Source organism: Drosophila subobscura, chromosome J (assembly GCF_008121235.1).
Source record: "Drosophila subobscura isolate 14011-0131.10 chromosome J, UCBerk_Dsub_1.0, whole genome shotgun sequence".
Classification (NCBI taxonomy): domain Eukaryota; kingdom Metazoa; phylum Arthropoda; class Insecta; order Diptera; family Drosophilidae; genus Drosophila; species Drosophila subobscura.
This window is the reverse complement of record NC_048532.1, coordinates 11,981,883-11,999,904: the sequence shown is the minus strand read 5'-3', so window position 1 is coordinate 11,999,904 and position 18,022 is coordinate 11,981,883. Positions and strand designations below refer to the sequence as shown.

Below are 18,022 nucleotides of genomic sequence, written 5' to 3'. Positions count from 1 at the left end.
ACGCTTTTGTCGTGCGGGAAGTGTGTTTATGTTAAGGCCCCAAAGGCACACTGCCACACTGCCACACCGCCACACCGGGCACTAAATTATGTTGTTTTAACTTGGCATTAATGGCCCTTTCCGACTTGATTTTCCTGGGCGTGTTGTTGTGTATATGACCGGAAGCAATGTGTTTCGGATAGCCACACTCCTCCACTTCACTGACAATCTGGAGGGAGAACTATGTCGATTGCCGGACTCCTGCCACTTTCTTGGCCCCTTGGCTCGGATTCCAATTCTCACGGAGTTGCATATGCATAAATTAAGTCGCAAAGTTAACAAAAGCAACAGATAAAGAACAGAGCTTTTTTTGGATACATGAGGCAGAAGAGGCAGCTGCTAGAAAAGTTTCATTGCCAAGACAAATGTTGTGGCAGGTATGTGAAAGTTTTTCCCACCAAAACGGGCAAATGAAAATGTGGCAATATCGAGCAAGTGGAAAACTAATTAAAGTTTTTAGACAAACAAATTGTTTTTTTGAAAATAAAGTTAGAATTTGCTTGGAACACTGAGAGATGTTCTTTACATTCTACAACTTTACGGCAGCTCCCTGTTCCTGCATTACGAAATTTACTTACTTATAAAGCAGCCCCCGCGACTGTTTTTCAGTTATTTTTCTGCAAGTAAACCGCATCCCTGCTCTCGAATGCGGGCTTTCCGTAGGCGAAAACAGCATTTTTTTCAGGAAAAATACTCGAGAAAATGCGAAGAACTTGTCGTCATCAGAGAAAGCCCACCTGCAAAGGCAGTTTGTCCTGTCCGTCTGCGCCTTCGCTGGAGGAGAGGGAGACCTTTCAATGGTACTCCTCCTGCTCTGTGGTGGTTTCTTCTCTGTCGGAGGAGCGCAGGGTGTCCAATATGTGGGCTTGCCTTTGTCCTCTGCCAATTTGAGTGTTTTTGTTTAATAAACAAATAAGTAAAAGGTAAAGTAGATTGAAGAAAACGACGACGCCACCAAGTCGGAGGAAAGTCCACAAAGGGTTTTTTCCTGCCTTGTTGTTTTTCCCTTAATTTTTTTTTGGGCGGGGTTTTCCATTCTATTAGCATTAATCGCAATCGGGGTATGGGTTTGTAGAGCAGGAGAAGGAGGAGTATGTGTCAATATGTATGTATATGTGTACATACCTTATGCCACAGATATTTTACGACCTCTCTGGTGCCTTTAACAACTGTTTGTCCTGCAATTTCCCCAACACAAACAGGATATGGATTGGGGAAAGAGTGAAGGGAAATTTATTATTATTTTTATGAGCTCTGCAATTCCAGCCCCTTTAAGAGGTGGGGAAGAGGGAAGTGTAGACGGATCCTCTCTCTAAAAGTTTTTTAATAACTTTCCTGTTTTCTATCCATTTCTTGGCCAGGAGTTGTCTCTCTCTCTTTCTCTTTCCTTCTCTTTGGGAGTTGTAGAAAGAAAAGTTTAACATTTGCATAGCATACTTATCCGCGTGGGCGCCGCTCCGCACCGCCGTTATTGCAATGACAAGCAATTAACTAGTGCCCCACTGCATCCATCTGCCACTGCACATGACATATGTACGTATATCTGTAGGCGAGTCACACCCACTACTGCTGGAAGTGAGAATCAGAACACATCTAGGAGTTTTAACTCAATTTGTCATGGAACCGAAAAACGCTGGCGACTGGATGAGGTGAGACAGGTGCACGCACCTCCCATTTGAATCTGAATGTCAAATGGATATGCCGAGTCAGTGCATATCTGTATCCTGCCGAATGCATCCTGTATAAATAAAATGGGAACACTGGGGCCCCAGACAGCGGTGGCCAACGAATCGCAGATTTGCTGTCCAGAGCAACAGTTGAAAGAGTTTTATGTGTCTACACTTCCGTTTTTTTTTGAATGAATGCCAGCTTAAAGGGCATGCTAAAGATAGTGTAGGGTATGCCCGAAGAGTCCTCTTTTTTCGTTAACAGGCTTTTTTACCTTGGGATATTTATGAGATATTCTTTACGTAAAAATTCTTCAATGGGAATCCTAATATCTTTTAATTCTGTCATCCTAGTTATCGTTTTTTTCAATGACTGTAAAGTCTTTTTTTTTTCTTCCAGTTCCCCTTTGTATCCCTCTTTTATATTCTCTTTAGAGCCCCGTTTTATATTACATTTTAGCTTTTTTTACCTCAGTTTCGGAACCATTTCTCCTGGCACTTACAGAATTTTCCGTCCTCTCTTTCACCGCAATTTTCCACATGATTCAATGGCAAGGATTCGGAGCCACTGATTAACATTCCATTCCTGCTTTCTGTCCGCATTCCGTTTCCAGACACGTTCAGAAGCGATCTACTCGAGTAATTCCCAGCATTTTCTTGCATTTTCCTGCATTTCGCCCCACACATATTTACATCTCAGATTTAATGGAAGGAGTCGTTTGTTCTTTGGCATTCTCTGAGTTGCTTGAATTAGCTCCTCCCTCCCTACGCGCACATTGCTCCTTTGTCCCAATAATCGTTTCTGAGGATAGTATTGAGTATCAGAGGTGAAGAGAGTGGGTGGGGCCGCTGCTGCTGCGTTGGCACTACGTCGCTTTAATAAAAGAGTGGGCAAGCGGCACCCCCGTATCCTTTATAATGTCAGTCATAATTATCATTAAGGCCGTGTTTATTTTGGTATTTGATTGCAAGTAGTCAACTATTCGGCTTGATAGCGTTGGCTTCTGGACTCAAAAGGATTCCCAGTTGTTTAGGAATATGAAAGGGCATTTCTTCGTCTCCTTGCTTTTGGTTAGAGTTGTGTTGACTTTTGTGCGTTTCTGTGGCAACACGAGTGCACGCTCTCTGCTGCAGCGCGGACGCGACTTGTTTCCAGTGCTTACGGGACCAGAAATGTTGGACACGATATTCAAAAATACGCCCTGCCCCGTGGAAGCTCACAAATAGAGAGAATACTTGCATTATGTGTATATGTATGAAATATGAAGTCGCCCCAAAAGGAGGGAGGACAAGAGGCAGGCAGCTGTGCAAATATTTGCCATTTGGCCTTTAAACAGATTTTTTATCAGCAAAAAATAGGTTTTTCCTTCATAATACCTTAATAGAGAAAAAGTTCAGCAGGGATATTGTATTTGTACATCTAAATGGATGCATAAACACCAGAAATCGATCTGCCCGCAAAAAAAGAAGCCCTGAAATGGCAATATTTACGTTTGCTTTTCTCTAAGTGTATGTGTATCTGTAATCTATTTATTTGTATGCTTATCACGATTGAATGACTTTTGCAGTTCGTTAATTGGCAATTTTTTTTGGCTGGTAGCATTTACATGTATAAATCTGTAAAACTGTCCTTAAACGGATTTGCGTACCACGGAATTGTACCATTTTTTTTGGTATCCATCAATTTATTAAAAAAACATTTGCTCTGCTTTATTTTTGTAGCTATGACCTCAGCCTGGACTTAAAAAAATTATATAGTACGTGGATTTTTATGCCAGGTGTGAGGTTTCATACAGGACACTGGAAACTGGACATATACCGTAACAGTCAGCGGCAGCGAACCACACCATTATTCGAATCGAATTCCTTTGTTAAACCACTCCGTGTGGTTGGTGCGGTTGCAGCAGCAACGAAAACTCCGAAGTATTCTACAATCCACACACCACAATCCACAACAAAAATCACGTGAGTGCCAAAATAAAAACAACCAGAATATGTATTTAATCTTTAAATTTGTATAAAATATCGAATGGGGAATGGGAGGAGGTTGCAGGTGTGCATTTTTAATAAGCTCTCTCCTGGGGCCTGGAATTTATCTAGGTGACAATGAGGGGGGACAGTCCTCCAGATTGGGATCAATTTGTTGAGCTCATTTTCATAATTAAAGTCACAATAAAATATGCAAATGTTTATGCAGATTTTGGTTTTCGCATTTTCTGGATTATCATACATACATACCTCCAAACAAACAAATATTAAATTATCTTTAGAATGTGTGTTTGAATTAATAATGCATAAATTAAATTATAGCTATAATTTTACTTAATGCAATAGCATTTAAATCCGCTTTTTCTCTGGGGAGTCGCCTTGGGACACGTGCTGTGTGTTAGCACCTGACTTTCCCACCGACCGACAGCTTGGGGGTTTGTTTCTGCTTTCTGCAATCAATTAGCTGGAAATTTGATCATTCTTTCAGTTTAGACTGATTTTTTTTTAATGAGTTACTGAGTTTCGCTGAAATATTCCGTATCCATTGCCATTTGAAAGCTTCCAATATCCATCATTTACTTCCATTCACGACTTACTGGCGATCTACTCAAAATGTGCTAATTGTTTGTTTAAACGCAAATCGAACGAATGAGCGACATGTGCAAAAATTTGTGCAAGCTCCCCACTTTCTTATACAACAATATACCCCTTACATTTGTACGTATGTAAACATATGTATGTACATGAATGCTATATATCGTACGAGTAAATATAAATTCCAACGTTTAAACTCTGATTCAGCGGTTGGCTATCTTGAGACTGTCGAAAATCTGCTTTCCCTTGCCGTGGCTACTTGGCTATTTCTTTGGTTACATTCTACAAATTGGCTTTTAGTTATTGCATTTGTAGTCATCATTTTTTAACCTTTAACACTCTATCGTCTCTCCGACTTATCATCACCAGCCGGTGTCGCACGATGAGGAAACTGTAACAATAATTTACACATTTATTCTCATTTCGTTTTTCTTTGTTTTCTCAATCGCGCCAGCAGCCACAGAGACAGACCTAAACCTCATATGATACCATATATTATTTATAAGCTCGCGCCATTTAGCGACACTCATAGAAACAACCGCAAATCGACTCATACACTCAAACGAGGACTCACAGATACAGTGAATATTCCCTTGAATCAGCGACAGAGCGACAGAGAAACAGGGCAATATGCTATGACATGGGAGGAGAACCACACCACAAGAACACTACACTACACTTTTTATTATGCACGATAAATTAATGATAATTTAAAGATAACTTTTATATAAACAATAAATTATGTTCCCTCTCTCTCCCTCTCTTGCGCTCGCTCTTCTCTGATCTAAAAATAGAAACCGAACAGTTACAAAAAAGAACGGAATGGAATGGAATGGAATGGAATAGCGATTAGTAATGATAAAAGTGCCAGTCGGTCGTTTTTCGTTTGGTCGGGGGGCTCCTCCATTGATATGGCAATACATTCTGTGTATCGACAAATTATTATTATGGAAAAAGCAGAAAAAATAAGAATAATGAGCACAGTTGTTGTTTATTCATGAATCATAGCGATACTTTGTCACATAGGGGAAGGTTAAACTTTAAATTATGTGTAGATATAGGGATTAGTAAATAATAAACTAAAATTTAATTGAACTGGGTTCTGGCAGAGTACAAATTTAGTACAATTAGTACAAATCTTTGCATTGCATGTTGATTGCTGTCATCCCATGAATTATGGAAACTCAGTTCTAGTAAGTTCTCTAATTCTAGTAAAATTCTAGTAAAAACAATGATATTTCCATTATTTATTTGAATTTAAGGATTATCAACTTCAATTTTAATAAGCCCACTCTTTGTTTCAATTAAATTTCAATCAATTTTCTAGTTCGCTGCCTCCTTTCGCTTTCAATAAGCAGATTGTCTAAAAACTCATCAAAAATACAAAATCCACAACACCGAAGATGAATAACAATAGGCACTCAATAACCAATATCGCTGGTGTTCGACTTTGCCTCCTCATCCTCCTCTTGCATTCTTCTATCGTTTCATCGTTATATCGCTTATCTATTGACTTTCATCGTAATGCGGAAGTCACCCAAGGGCACCCCCTAAATTTCCATACAACCGGCAGCAACAGCAGTAGCGGCAGCCGTTCTTTCAATTCGAACAATAAGGAGAATCTTTGAAAGAATAACAAACACAAAAACAGAAAAAAACTTCATTCTCTGTGGAGTATATTGTCTACCGTCTCTACTTCCTCCACATCCACTGCCACCGACAGAAAAACCATATCAAAATCTCATGAAATGTATACAAGCTTTAACTGTCATTATTCACGCATTTGGAGCCCCAGAAGCCAAAGTCAAAGCAATAGCAAAAAAATTGAGCCAGTGGCAAAGCCAAATCGGAAAACAAAGGTCTAAAGAGAATAAATTTGTTAAGCGCCAATTAAACGTCAATGGCAACACTTGAAATGCGATCCAACGACGATGGATCGGCTATTTTGGTGGCTCTCTCGTGGGGTCTGGAGAGGGTATTATAACTGACATTTTCAAGTGACTTGTATTTCCACACCCCTCGAGCACCCTCTGCCACAGTCTGTCTCCTCAAATGATATTTGTTTTTACTTATCTTGAGGTCTTATCAAGTGTTTCGTTCACTGTTATTCACATACATACATATGTACATTCATACTCCACTCCTCTACCTCCAATAATATAATCATTTATGTATGGTGGGATGTTGAAATTATTGATAGCAAATTGATTGAGAGTCGAGCAAAGGCAAAGTCGAAGGCGCCGGGTAATTAGCTTAAAAATATATGTATTATGTGGGCTTACACACAAATGAATTACGGAGTGAATGAATGAATGAAGAACTTTTGAGGAGCCGACGGCCCGCCACAAGTTCATCAATCAATGGAGAGAGGCGACGACTTGGCTGGCCAATAGGCTACGGAATATTGGAAACTTGACTTTGATTGGCATCGAGGGGCAGAGGCAGTGGAAATAGGGTTGGAGGGATCAATGAGCCCATCAATCAATGGGTTACACGATTCAAGTTACAATTCAATTAGCCAAAAGAGCTTAAAATTAGGTGGATTATATTTACACCTTCCCAAGCAGAGATGATGGGAGGGAATCGTTGCCAAAGACTGGGGGTAAAATTACAGATTAATCAAGTGCATTGAGGGATGTGTTCGAAGGAGATCTTTAGCAAAACTTTAGCAACAATAAATGGAAGAATATGTAAAAGAACATGCAGAGCATTGCCCCATCTTCACCATAACACCTTTCCTTCCCTTCAGAGTCCATAAGCTCTCGACATACAATGGTAAAGTCAGACAAAACTTAAAATCCAATTATGTTTAAGAGGTATTTATTGGAACCGAGCCGATCTTCATGCGGCTAATTTAAGTAAATGCCAATTAATTGATTCCCTGACAAAACCAAAACCAAAACCACAACCACAGACAGAGATACTGATACGAATAAAGGCCAGACCCGAAGCAGAAATCTACCATCCAGTTTTGTTGTTCAGTCAGGTAGCTTTTTATCCATCAATAAAAAGCGAAATCAACAACAGAGACAGAAACAGAGAACGATTTATCATCATGTGGTGTCAAATTTTGAGGTTTTTTTTCTATCTGGTTTTAAGTTTCAGTATTTGTGTTTTTCTGTTGACCTGGAAGTCAATGGGATTGATAGACCTCTTGAATGAGGTGCCTCTTGGAAGATGAGGTGATGCCGCCGCCACTGGGGCTGGGCACGTTTCGGATCTGTTTCTTTTCTATTTTTATGATTATTGTAATGTTTGGAAGACCGACCACCTCCTAAACTGCTTAATTAATGAGTTTTCGCTTTCTACTTTTTCGCTGTTTTCTATATTTTTTTTTCTTGGCTTGTCGCGTGGACAACCAGACACAATGACTAATCAGAAGATGGAAATAGGTTGGTGTTTTTTTTTCGGTTGATTTTATTATATTTTTTCGCCTGGCAATTCTTCTTCTCCTTCTTGGGGGGTTAATTGAGGAGACCGCCCAACGCCTCTGCAGCTCTGTGTCTTTGGCTGGTGTTCGGGTTCGGTCGAGTTAAGTTGAGTAAACAAATTGCATTAATTTGTGTCTTATTATTTAATAACAAAATAAATAGACAACAGCCGACAGCAGCGATAATTGATGGAGGGGAGAGGAGGAGGGTGTGGTGGAGTGGCACAGCGTGGGAGGGGGAATCGGTAGCGCGAATGTGGAGTGATGGGATGGGGCGGGCTGTGAGGTATCCATAGCGGTTGCTCTACTCTGTGTATTTAGCTTTCGTCGTTGCTGTCGGTTGCTGAGCAATTATTTTAATCCAATTCAATTAAGAATCGAACAAATCGAGTCGGAGGAAAACGAATCATTCTGGTGGGAGGGAAGAGGTGCCTTAACCAGGACACGCCTTGACCTTTTTCCTCAAAAAGGAGCCTGTTCTGTGCCTGCGGCTCAATTCGAATTGATTGCTAGAAAAACTACTTGCGTTCGTATTCGAATTCGGCATAAATTAATCCACCATCTACCGCTCTACATCTTTGGCTTCAAATCGTTCTGCCTTCTTCGTTTTGCTGCTCTCTATTTCTGCAGAATTTTTGGAGGACTTGAGGGGATTTCCTTTGCTGCCAAGCCGCTTTTTGGGGATTTATTCGAGTGTATTTAAATTGGAATTTTCAAAGTTCCCAAAAGACTGTCAAGTGGGTGATAATTAATTTGAATAAATATGAAAAAAACCCTTAAAATATTTGGAATTCTAAAGGTAGGGACTTAGATGTCAAATCAGTGCACAGTGCACATTTGAAATTCAGTTGATTTCACCTGGAAATACATACATGTGTGGATACCCACCTTAACCAAAGCCCCTCCCCTCAATATCGAACCCACAAAGTCACACTGAATCAGCTCTTTTAGCACTTTTATCGAAATATTTCCATTTCAAGTTCAAATTTGTTGGAATGGGAATGAGAATGGGATTTTCATGCATTCTCCGTTCCCTCTCCCTTGATTCAACTGTTGCCCGAAAAAAGTATTATAATCGGGCGTACCATAAACCCATAAATTTTGTATTTATTATATGATATGCATACACGTGTGTGTTCGAGTACGAATACGAATACGAATACGAGTATGAGTATGAGTATGTGCGTCAAATAGAGGTGTTGGCAGGGAATCGATTCTGATGGCGCCTCCCCCCTCAGAAAGGGGTGGGAGAACAAAATATAACGAAAGTCGAACCAGAATCCGAAAGGCAGCAACACTCCCCTCTCTCGGGGGAGCCTTATAATGATTATGTTTATTGGAATTGAAGACATTCGAGAGGCGATTTTTATCGCCCGTCTCTGTGCGTACTATTAATATAATTTTATGTGCAAAAATATTCCAATTTCAATCGAGGTGGGGAATAGCAGAAAGAGTGAGAGGGAGGCAGCGGCAGAGGGTTCTTATCAGCCCCAAAACACCCCAAAAATAAAACCCAAGTCGAGATAATGCTCTATGGAGCTCACCGGAGCAGAGGGGATTATCATGAGGATGGGCTGCAAATCTTTTTTTAGTTGGTGGTGTGTTCTCTCTCTCTCTCTCTCTTACCAACAGAGGCGCCACAGAGCAAACAGCATTTTGTGACATGTGCAGACACTAAACTTATTAATAAAACATCGAAAAACCATATCAATTCTGAATTTGTGAATTCCAAATTCCGGATTCCGTTTCTTTGGATTCAGTTACGGATCGGTTTCGGTTTGGATGGGGGCTTGGGTCGCTTGACCGCTCCGTCTGGCGTCGGCGACAGCTGAGCTGGCGCTGGAAGAACGAGTCGCAGCCATTTGCTGTTTGCATATCACTTTGCCATTAATCGCTGGGGTATTGTTTTTGTTTTTTTTTCCTTCAATAATATACTTTATACATATAAATTTATATATTTATTTCTATAAGTATGTATATGCATATATACATACCAACAACAACAACAAAATGTTTTATTTTTAGCTTGGAGTATTTATAAATGGCCTTGGCGCTCCGATCCGCTCCGCATAGGGATCCAAAAAGAGAGACGAAGCAGAAGTATGAGAGGAAGGGGAGTTCCGGTCTGATCGGTTGGCTGGTCTGGAGAATTGAAGATCGAGGCTTCTGCGAACTAAAAAATGTGTTGTTTTGAAGTTAAAAATTATCTAAATGAAAGTTTTTGCTTAAATTAGAATCTGGGACAATTGGGTTAATTTGGAATACATTATCCATATCATTTCGGGATAACTTAGGGAGTGTTTAGGGGTCGACTTAACCTTTTGGAGTGCAAGACATCCTTTAGAAGGTTGTTTAGTTGTACTTGAACACTACTTTCACATGCCAGTCACATCCAGCCATTTCTCTTTCCTTTTCAATTGCTAAACCTTTAAACCATTAAACCATAGTTTCCCTTTTGGCATTTGCGACTCGGTAGCGACAAAGCATTTACAAGTTTTTCCCTTCACTGGGATTAACACTCATTCAAGTGTCTTGAGTGCCGTTGACTGCCGCTACTGCAAATGAAAGAAGAATTTGCAACTTGATTCATGTACATACATACATATGTATATCCCCCGACTTTTATCTTTTACTCCGACATGCATACTCGCACATAAACACATTCATATTTCAAATGTACGTACGAATGTATGCATTTCCCCCAAGAACATGCACTGTCGCTCATTATAATCTGTGAATGTCTGAATGGGGGAAGCAATAATGAAAGAAACTGCACTTCTGCACTTTTCAACAATTATTACGCATACGCCTTACTGCACAGAAGGATTGGCTCCACATTTTGGGGGGAAGAGATTTTTGGGAATGCGTTTGGAATGCTGTAAGAGAGAGAGAGAGGGTACAGAGTATATTGTAAGTGGGGAGGAGAGGAGGGGAAATGTTAAATGTACTCTAGTTGTGGCGCTGCTAATAATACAAATAAAAAATAAAATATAATAATATGAATACCAGTTAAACCACTTTGCGTGCAATGGCAGACAACGAGGCAGACCCCGGACCGAGCACCGACCACAGCAACAACCTGCATGGCATGGAACTTGTTAAATTGTTAAACCCATCAAGACAAGACCCAGCCCCAGCCTCAGCCTCAGCCCCAACATCAGCTCCAGTCACAGACCCGAAAGAAGTGGTCGAAGCCAGTCCGGCAGCCAGCCAGCCAGCCACCCTGTCACCCAAACAAACCAGCAAACTGGCCAAGAAGAAGGCCAGGACGGGACAGGACAGGACTGAGCCCCATCCAGAGGAGAAGGAGGAGTAAGATATGGAGAAATGAAGATGAAGACCACGTCGCGACGCATTGGCTGGCAAATACACCAGAGAGAGGAGAGAGTCCCCTAGCGCTGCATTTGATAAAATACAGAATATTTCTAATAGAGAGAAAATGGGGAGGGAGAAGAGTGTTGACTGCTGGAAACTGGATAATCTTGATGGGTGTGGTGGCGGTAGAGCGTTGAAGCCACAAACTTGAAACCGAATTGATTAAATCGAGGAAATCCAATTGAGGCGGAATTATTAGTTCGGGGGCTTTGGGGACACAGACGGAATGAGCCTTAAATGACCCCCAGGAAATTACCCACACTGTTCACCCACAAAGGAGGCGATTATTATCCCTGAATTTCGCCTAGAAGTTTGCCAAAGGGAAGTGTTTTTAGGACAGATGGAAAGATCCTTTAAAAAACTTTAATTTCACTGACAGAGGGAGGTTCAAACATAGTTTACGAGCATTCAATGGGTAAAAAAATGCATTGATGCATTCTGTTTGCCACATGGAAATGGAAAACCCCTCCATCTCCCGCTCTCTCTCTCTCCCTTTCTGTGCGTATTTGTGATGCGAGAAACGGAAATAGTGCTTCCTGTTTCGAAACCACTCAATTCTCTTTCTTTTTTTCCCCTTTTTGGGTGCCAATGTTTGAAGGAGGAGGCCCTGCATTCATTCTAACGAGAGAAATGAGGAAAGAAGGAACCCGGTTTCGGCGTTTGAGCGTGCCTCTGGTCGGTTTGTTGTTATTGTTATTGTTGCAGTAGCATTGCCTTTTGGCGGCCGTTGCATGGCACATGTGGCGCGTATTCAAGTATTTCCCCACGGTCTATTTTTAGAAAATCCAGTTTTTTGGCAACACACAGACAGACAGACAGCCAGACAGACAGGTCTCACTGCTTTGCATGAGAGAAGTCAGACGAGAGAAGGAGCTAAAGAGAAAAAGAGAGGCTAAAAAGAGACACTGAAAGAGACTGCAGAAGAGATTAAGAAGAAGAAGATCTTCCTGCCTCATAATTCCCGCTCATAAATGTTGCACATTCAAGGAAATTCCTTTGTGTTTTTTCTTTTGGTTTGCTCTGGCCTCCCAAAAAGCCCTTCACTTTCACACGAACTGAAGCAGGGAGCCTTCAAAATATGGCCAGATTGGTTTGCCTTCTCTTTCCACCACTCTCTCTCTCTCTCTCTCCACCACTTATTTTCTCTCCTTCTCTGTCTGTCTGTGTTTGGGCCGTGCCTGCTGTTAAATGCCAAAGCGGTTGGCTCTCATGTGTTGCCTCCTTTTAAGGCCAGCAAAACGGCGCCTCATCAGGCGGGGCAGAGGCAGTTGAAGCTTCAGCTAAGGCAATGGTATGCCATGGCTCCATAGCCCATGCTATAGCCCAGGTCCAGGTCCAACCTCCTGCCTGCACCATCATCATCAACGGCTTGGGGCTTGGGCTTCTTTGAAAGTGAAATTTCAGAGTGTAACACATGCGATGACAATGCGGCAGCAGCCTGCATCCATAGCCCCACAACTCCACAGCATCCACATCTCTTCTCTTCTCTCTCTCTCTCTCGACAGATGCCTTGACATTGTTGAGTGTGTGGCATGCCATGATGCGGTATGGCGCTAGAATGATCTTAAATGGAATCATTGTCCCATTGAGGAATCATTTTGAGGCAGAAACGAGAACTGGGTTAAGTTCCGGGCAGCAAAGAGAATTATGAATGAGCATTGCTGGGTGCCGGGGGGAGGGAAAGATTTTCTCTTTGAGAGGTTTAGTTTAAAGATTCCCAGCACAGAGAAATGATTGAATGAATGCATCCATCTGTGGCAATCCATGAGTGCAGTCTCTCCCTTCCTTGCTGTTTCCCATCCTTTAGCCATTATTTGACGAATTTTCGTAAATTTTTCATCAGTTTTTGGCTCATTTAATTTTTGTGTGTGTGTTTTCCTGTGGGTACATTGTGCCATTCAACAGATTGTGTGTGCACGGCTATGGATGGGCGATGCCGATGCCTGTTTCCCAATTCGAGGCACGGTCTGTGTGGGGCGATAGAGAAACGAGGGAATCATTTGCAACAGTTGAACAGTTCGTTTATATTGTAATTTGATTTGGGAAGAGACACCTAGAGAAGGGGAGTGTGAGACATTATGGTAAATGTATTAGGATCCCTTGATTGTCCTTGATTCCATTTCATTCCATTGCTTTCCCGTTGACCACGTTTCAGGGGCTGTAGGCAATGCAATCAACTCGCCTCACATGAGACAGCTGTCTGGGTCCTGTCATTGGGTGCCTCAGCCCTGCTGCCACGCCTTGCTCCATCTCCATGGCATGTCCTTGCGGCCAAGACGACCATTCATTTATCATATCCATTCGACAGGGCTGCTGTCAGAGCAGAACCGTCCACTTCTTTGCAAAAGTGTAAACTTTAAAGGCTTCTTTGTCCTTACTCATTTGCTGAAATCCCTTTTCCAATTTCTAATTACGCTTTCTTACACTTTCACTCTGAAAAGAAGGAATGGGTAGAAGGTTCTTTCTCTCGGGGGACTCATCTCTGTGGCGATGAAATCAAATTGCACATTCGGGCCCAATAATCCATTTAATGCTTGGGCCCTGCCACTGCCACTGCCACTGCCACAACCCATCCTGGAATTCCTTTCATAGAGCAAGAGAGGGCTTTGAACCCTTTTCCTGCGTATGTGTGGGTCTGTTTGTGCCTGTGTGGCTTCTGCCTATCTGTGGCTGTGGTGCGATAATGTTTCGTTTGTGTGGCGGTCGTGTGTGTGTCCCTTTTGTGGGGTTAACTTGTTGATGATTGATGGCAGAATGGCCAAGGATTCAGATGCCCTGTGTGTGGGCGTGTGTAATGTGTGTGTCCTTGAACTGATTGCCTTCAGCAAACAATAGACAAAAACAAATAACAACAAATAATGAAATAAATAAACTTCATTAAGGGAATTTTCAATCAGCAACGAGACGACAAGCTAAGGATTAAAGGGGTTTAATCCAAAGTTAATTTGCAATTAAAAATTCTAGTAGATTTATGGAGATCCACAATTGAATCAAGAATTTGCTTAAATCAAGTATTTGCAACAATTTAAAGCTTGCTTTGCTTTGACTCTAAGAATCTAATTCCAAATGAATTTTTGATAGTAAAAGTGATTTATTCTGAATATATTTAAGCTCTCATTTGATGCAATTCTCTTCAGCTTCTGTTAACTACCTGCATATGTTCCCCTAATTGTGTTAGGGCCTTCATCAGTGGCAATTCATCTGCTCTATAAAGAACCAAAGCAAAGAAAAAACACTCACGATACTGTAAATGCTGTAACTGTATCTGAGTCGCTGACTGAGACTGGGATTGAATAAAGTCCGACAGTGGAATGAGTCAAGCCCCCCTAAATCCGATGACAATTGTCGGACGACTCACGCACATTTTCCGTTTGTTTTTGCTGTAGCTTTGGTTTTTTATTTGTACTTATTGTTTCCGATACACACACTCACAACCACACACACACAACACCCCAATGTGACTCCCTCCTTCCACCCATTGCATTGGGTGCTGTTTGCTGAATGTCGTGTGTTGGTTTATCCACGGGAATGCCTGGTGTTGTGGTCTGGTCGGTGCTTGGTGGTTGGGGATTGTCGTGTTTGCGTCTGGTTTCTATTTTTAGTGCGCAAGTTTTATTTTTAGACAACCCAACACACACACACACACACAGGCAGAGAGACACACACGTGTGCAGCGGGAAACAACTTTAACTGGAAAAAAGTGCAACTGCAACTTGTTGCACTGCCTCTACCAGAGGGAGAGCGAGAAGTTGAGTCGATTGCCACTGAAAGAGCGCCCCGAGGCGACCCACGATGCGGCTACGCGATATTTTTTATGTTACACAACTCGACGCTGACTGACTTTACTGTGGCCATACCCTTGCAATGAGCATTATCGAATTTAGATGATGTTTGATATGCAAATGAATAATAAGACACCACGCTCTGTACCTATTATGCACTATAACTAATATCTACAAATGGAACTATCTTTGGCCAGTTTTTGTCAGAATCTTTTTTTTAGCTTCCCATAAATAGCTGCCATGCCATCGATCGTTTTGCAAGGGTATTAAATGCTTCGGTAAACAACTTGAGCTTTCCTCTCTTGTTTGTTTGTTGATTACAGCTAAGCTCTCTGCATCTTATGCTCTCGAGCGCCGCTCTCTCTCTCTCTCTTTCTTCGCTCTCCCATTCTGTCGTCGCTCTCTGTGCTGTCTGTCCTCAAGCTTTTTTCCATTTCGTTAAACGTTTTATCACGTCCGTCGTCGTCTCCCTCTGCTATTGCTCTTTTCTCATATTTTTCTTCGAAATGTGATTCTATTTTTAGAATCGCTCGCCGCTCTCTGCTGCTTCTCTCTCTCTCTCTCTCTCTGTCTGTTATTCTTTGCTGCTCTCTGTTTACTTTATAAATATTTAAATTGTTGTCACGTACTAAGTTCTTAATAGGTTACGTTATGTGTTTATTTAACTCATTTTGATTAGAAGTCGAGAAAATACGAATATACGGAAGAAGAGCTCCACAAGCGTCGTATAACTAGGGAATACATACAAACAATGTACACATTTATATCTATCCTATTAGGTCCCCCTCCTAATCCCGCTCAAAGTTCAACTTTTACTCTGTTTTTTGAAAAGCATTTCTCCCTCCCCCAAACATATGTACAACTTCAAGTTCTTTTCATATTCATTGTTTACTCAACTGTAATTAGGTAATAGAAATAATGAAAATATACTCGTTGCGAATACATATCAACACGGACACAGACAAACACAGACAAACACTTTTAGATGCCACACAAAATATAAACTAGAAATTTTTCATTTAGTTTTGCTTGACCCTCGCACAGTTGTGCAAAAAGTTGAGGAAAAAGTGTGTTCCATGTAGAAATATTTAGACAAGAAATGACTTGCAATAATGGAAATGAATGAAATAATCAAAATGAATTATTTCGATGTTTATGTTTAGAGGAAAGTGAAAGAGAGTTGAGAAAAGAATGGGAATTTATATTACCAGCGGAAGGGTTCCCATCTACAGGTCCTACAGTAAATACTCAAATGATGTTCGTTATTTGTTTATTGAAGGTCACTGTGGAATTTGGAATTTGGTTAAAGGCCTGAAATCTTTGATTTTGCTATTTTGGAACTTTTGACTTGATAAATTTTGGGTTGAGCCCGCTCCCAGATGCCAGATGTTAGACATGGGGGTAAACACTGGGGTTCTACATCTGCGGTCCATTTGCTACGATGCCGTATGGTTTTTGGTGGGCTTTTTGAGGTCACCCGCAATCTTCTTGATGGCCGGCGGAATACGCTTCGCCACTCCCGGCTGAGAGCTGAGAAAAGAGATCTCGAAGAGGGCGGGACGACTCGAGTAGACGTTGTGCAGCATGCTGATGAACCAGAAGAGCAGATCGTCCATATTCTGGAGGGTGCACTGGGCAAACACGGCGCCCGCATCGCGACCATGTTGATGGGAGTCGAAGAGGGCGACGATTGAGGCACGAAAATCGAAGGTGACCATCACCGTACGACTGTCCGCAATAATGGCTGCGAACAGATGGGGGGGCGTGCTCTGGCCGATGGCCTGCTGGAAGACCTGCAGGGTGATCTGGAAGATGCGGGACAGCTGCACGGCCACGTTCCGGTTGTACATGGGACTGGAGGTGTCCGCCTCCATGTGAGTGTAGAACCACTCCTCCAGGCGGAAGTTCATCTTGTGCTGCGTCCGGATGGCCGCAATGGCGTCCGGGATGTTCAGATTGAGGTTGCGCGCATGCGGAGTGTTGGCCGAGATGACATTGTGGTAGACACTGTTGCCATCGTTCATGGCATTGCCGAACATCTCCCAGCCACGCTGCGGCAGATTCGATACCCGGTGGTAGAACCTCTCCGCCTTGGACACCTTGTCGGCCAGGAGCAGCGAGATGAGGGTGCACGAGTTGGTGCCGCTCTGCTGGTACTCCCCGAATCTCGACTGGCAGAAGTCGCGCGGGAACCACCAGATGTTCAGGTTGTCGATCTGCTCGTGTATGGCCATCTCAAAGGAGGAGCTTCGTCTTCTTTGGAGTCTCCTTTTTGCACGGCTTCTGGCGGCGAAGCTGCCTCCACTCCTTCCTGGCTGCTGTCTCCGGCCACTCCTGCTGTTGCTGCTGTTTCTGTTGCTCTCACATAGTTGTCCACAAATGCCTTTACCCTCCAACAAAAGCAGTACCTCAGACGTCAACGTACACGGGAATGCAAAAGGCGGCTGCTGTTCCAGCTCCTCCTGTTCCTCTCCAGTACACTCCAAGGGCGGGCTCCCGATCCTAACCGAACATTGAATTTTGCGTGCCTTTTGCCGGAGGAGTGCTCAGCGCGAAAAGATAAAAATCTTTCGCAATCGGAAAACAACAAAAATTTCTAGACCAACAATTGACAAATAACGAACATGATGTGAGATTTGGATACCGACTGGACGGAAATCAAGTGTTAGGGCTTTGACAGTAAAGGTAAGGGAAAGGGGATATGGGGTTTTCCATTTTCCGGGTGTTATTTCTACTTTATAGCCTTTTTATGCGTATTTGAATAGCATTTTCCATTAACAGTAACTCCATAAAAATGTTCTTTCTAAGCTCTAAATGGATTTTTGTTTTGCAATTCTATGGAACGGCCTCTCTCCAGTCGTATTGTCTGAGCCCCTCCCGATAATCTTTATTCTAGGAATGCGAACACTCTATTTTAGAACTGGCCCAAAAGGGGAATTCTTGGAAACGCGCTCTTCACATCGCAACGCCAGTGTATAAGAGTGTCAAAATGCTGCGCAAATATTTATCAGTGGCGCCCAAAATTAGCCAAGGCCCGGGGCCAAGTAGTTCTAATTTTAAATTGCAACATTGGCAAAAAAAATACTAAAGAATAAACAACGGACGGTCGGGTGGCGGGAGGGAAGAAAACAAAAATAAAAACGAGA

General features: G+C 42.2%; 2 protein-coding genes across 2 annotated transcripts in view; one reads left to right on the top strand and one right to left on the bottom strand.

The window, feature by feature from the left end:
• LOC117895402 (receptor-type guanylate cyclase Gyc76C-like) overlaps window positions 1-18,022 on the top strand; it is a 37,697-nt gene that overhangs the window by 11,475 nt on the left and 8,200 nt on the right. Inside the window, 1 exon segment of the mRNA XM_034803031.1 lies at window positions 3,429-3,671. The gene's annotated coding sequence lies outside the window, so the exon portion shown is untranslated.
• LOC117895409 lies at window positions 16,130-17,537 on the bottom strand. Its single transcript, XM_034803041.1, has one exon. The coding sequence runs from the start codon at window positions 17,108-17,110 to the stop codon at window positions 16,313-16,315; it is 798 nt and encodes a 265-aa protein (XP_034658932.1). The 5' UTR covers window positions 17,111-17,537; the 3' UTR covers window positions 16,130-16,312.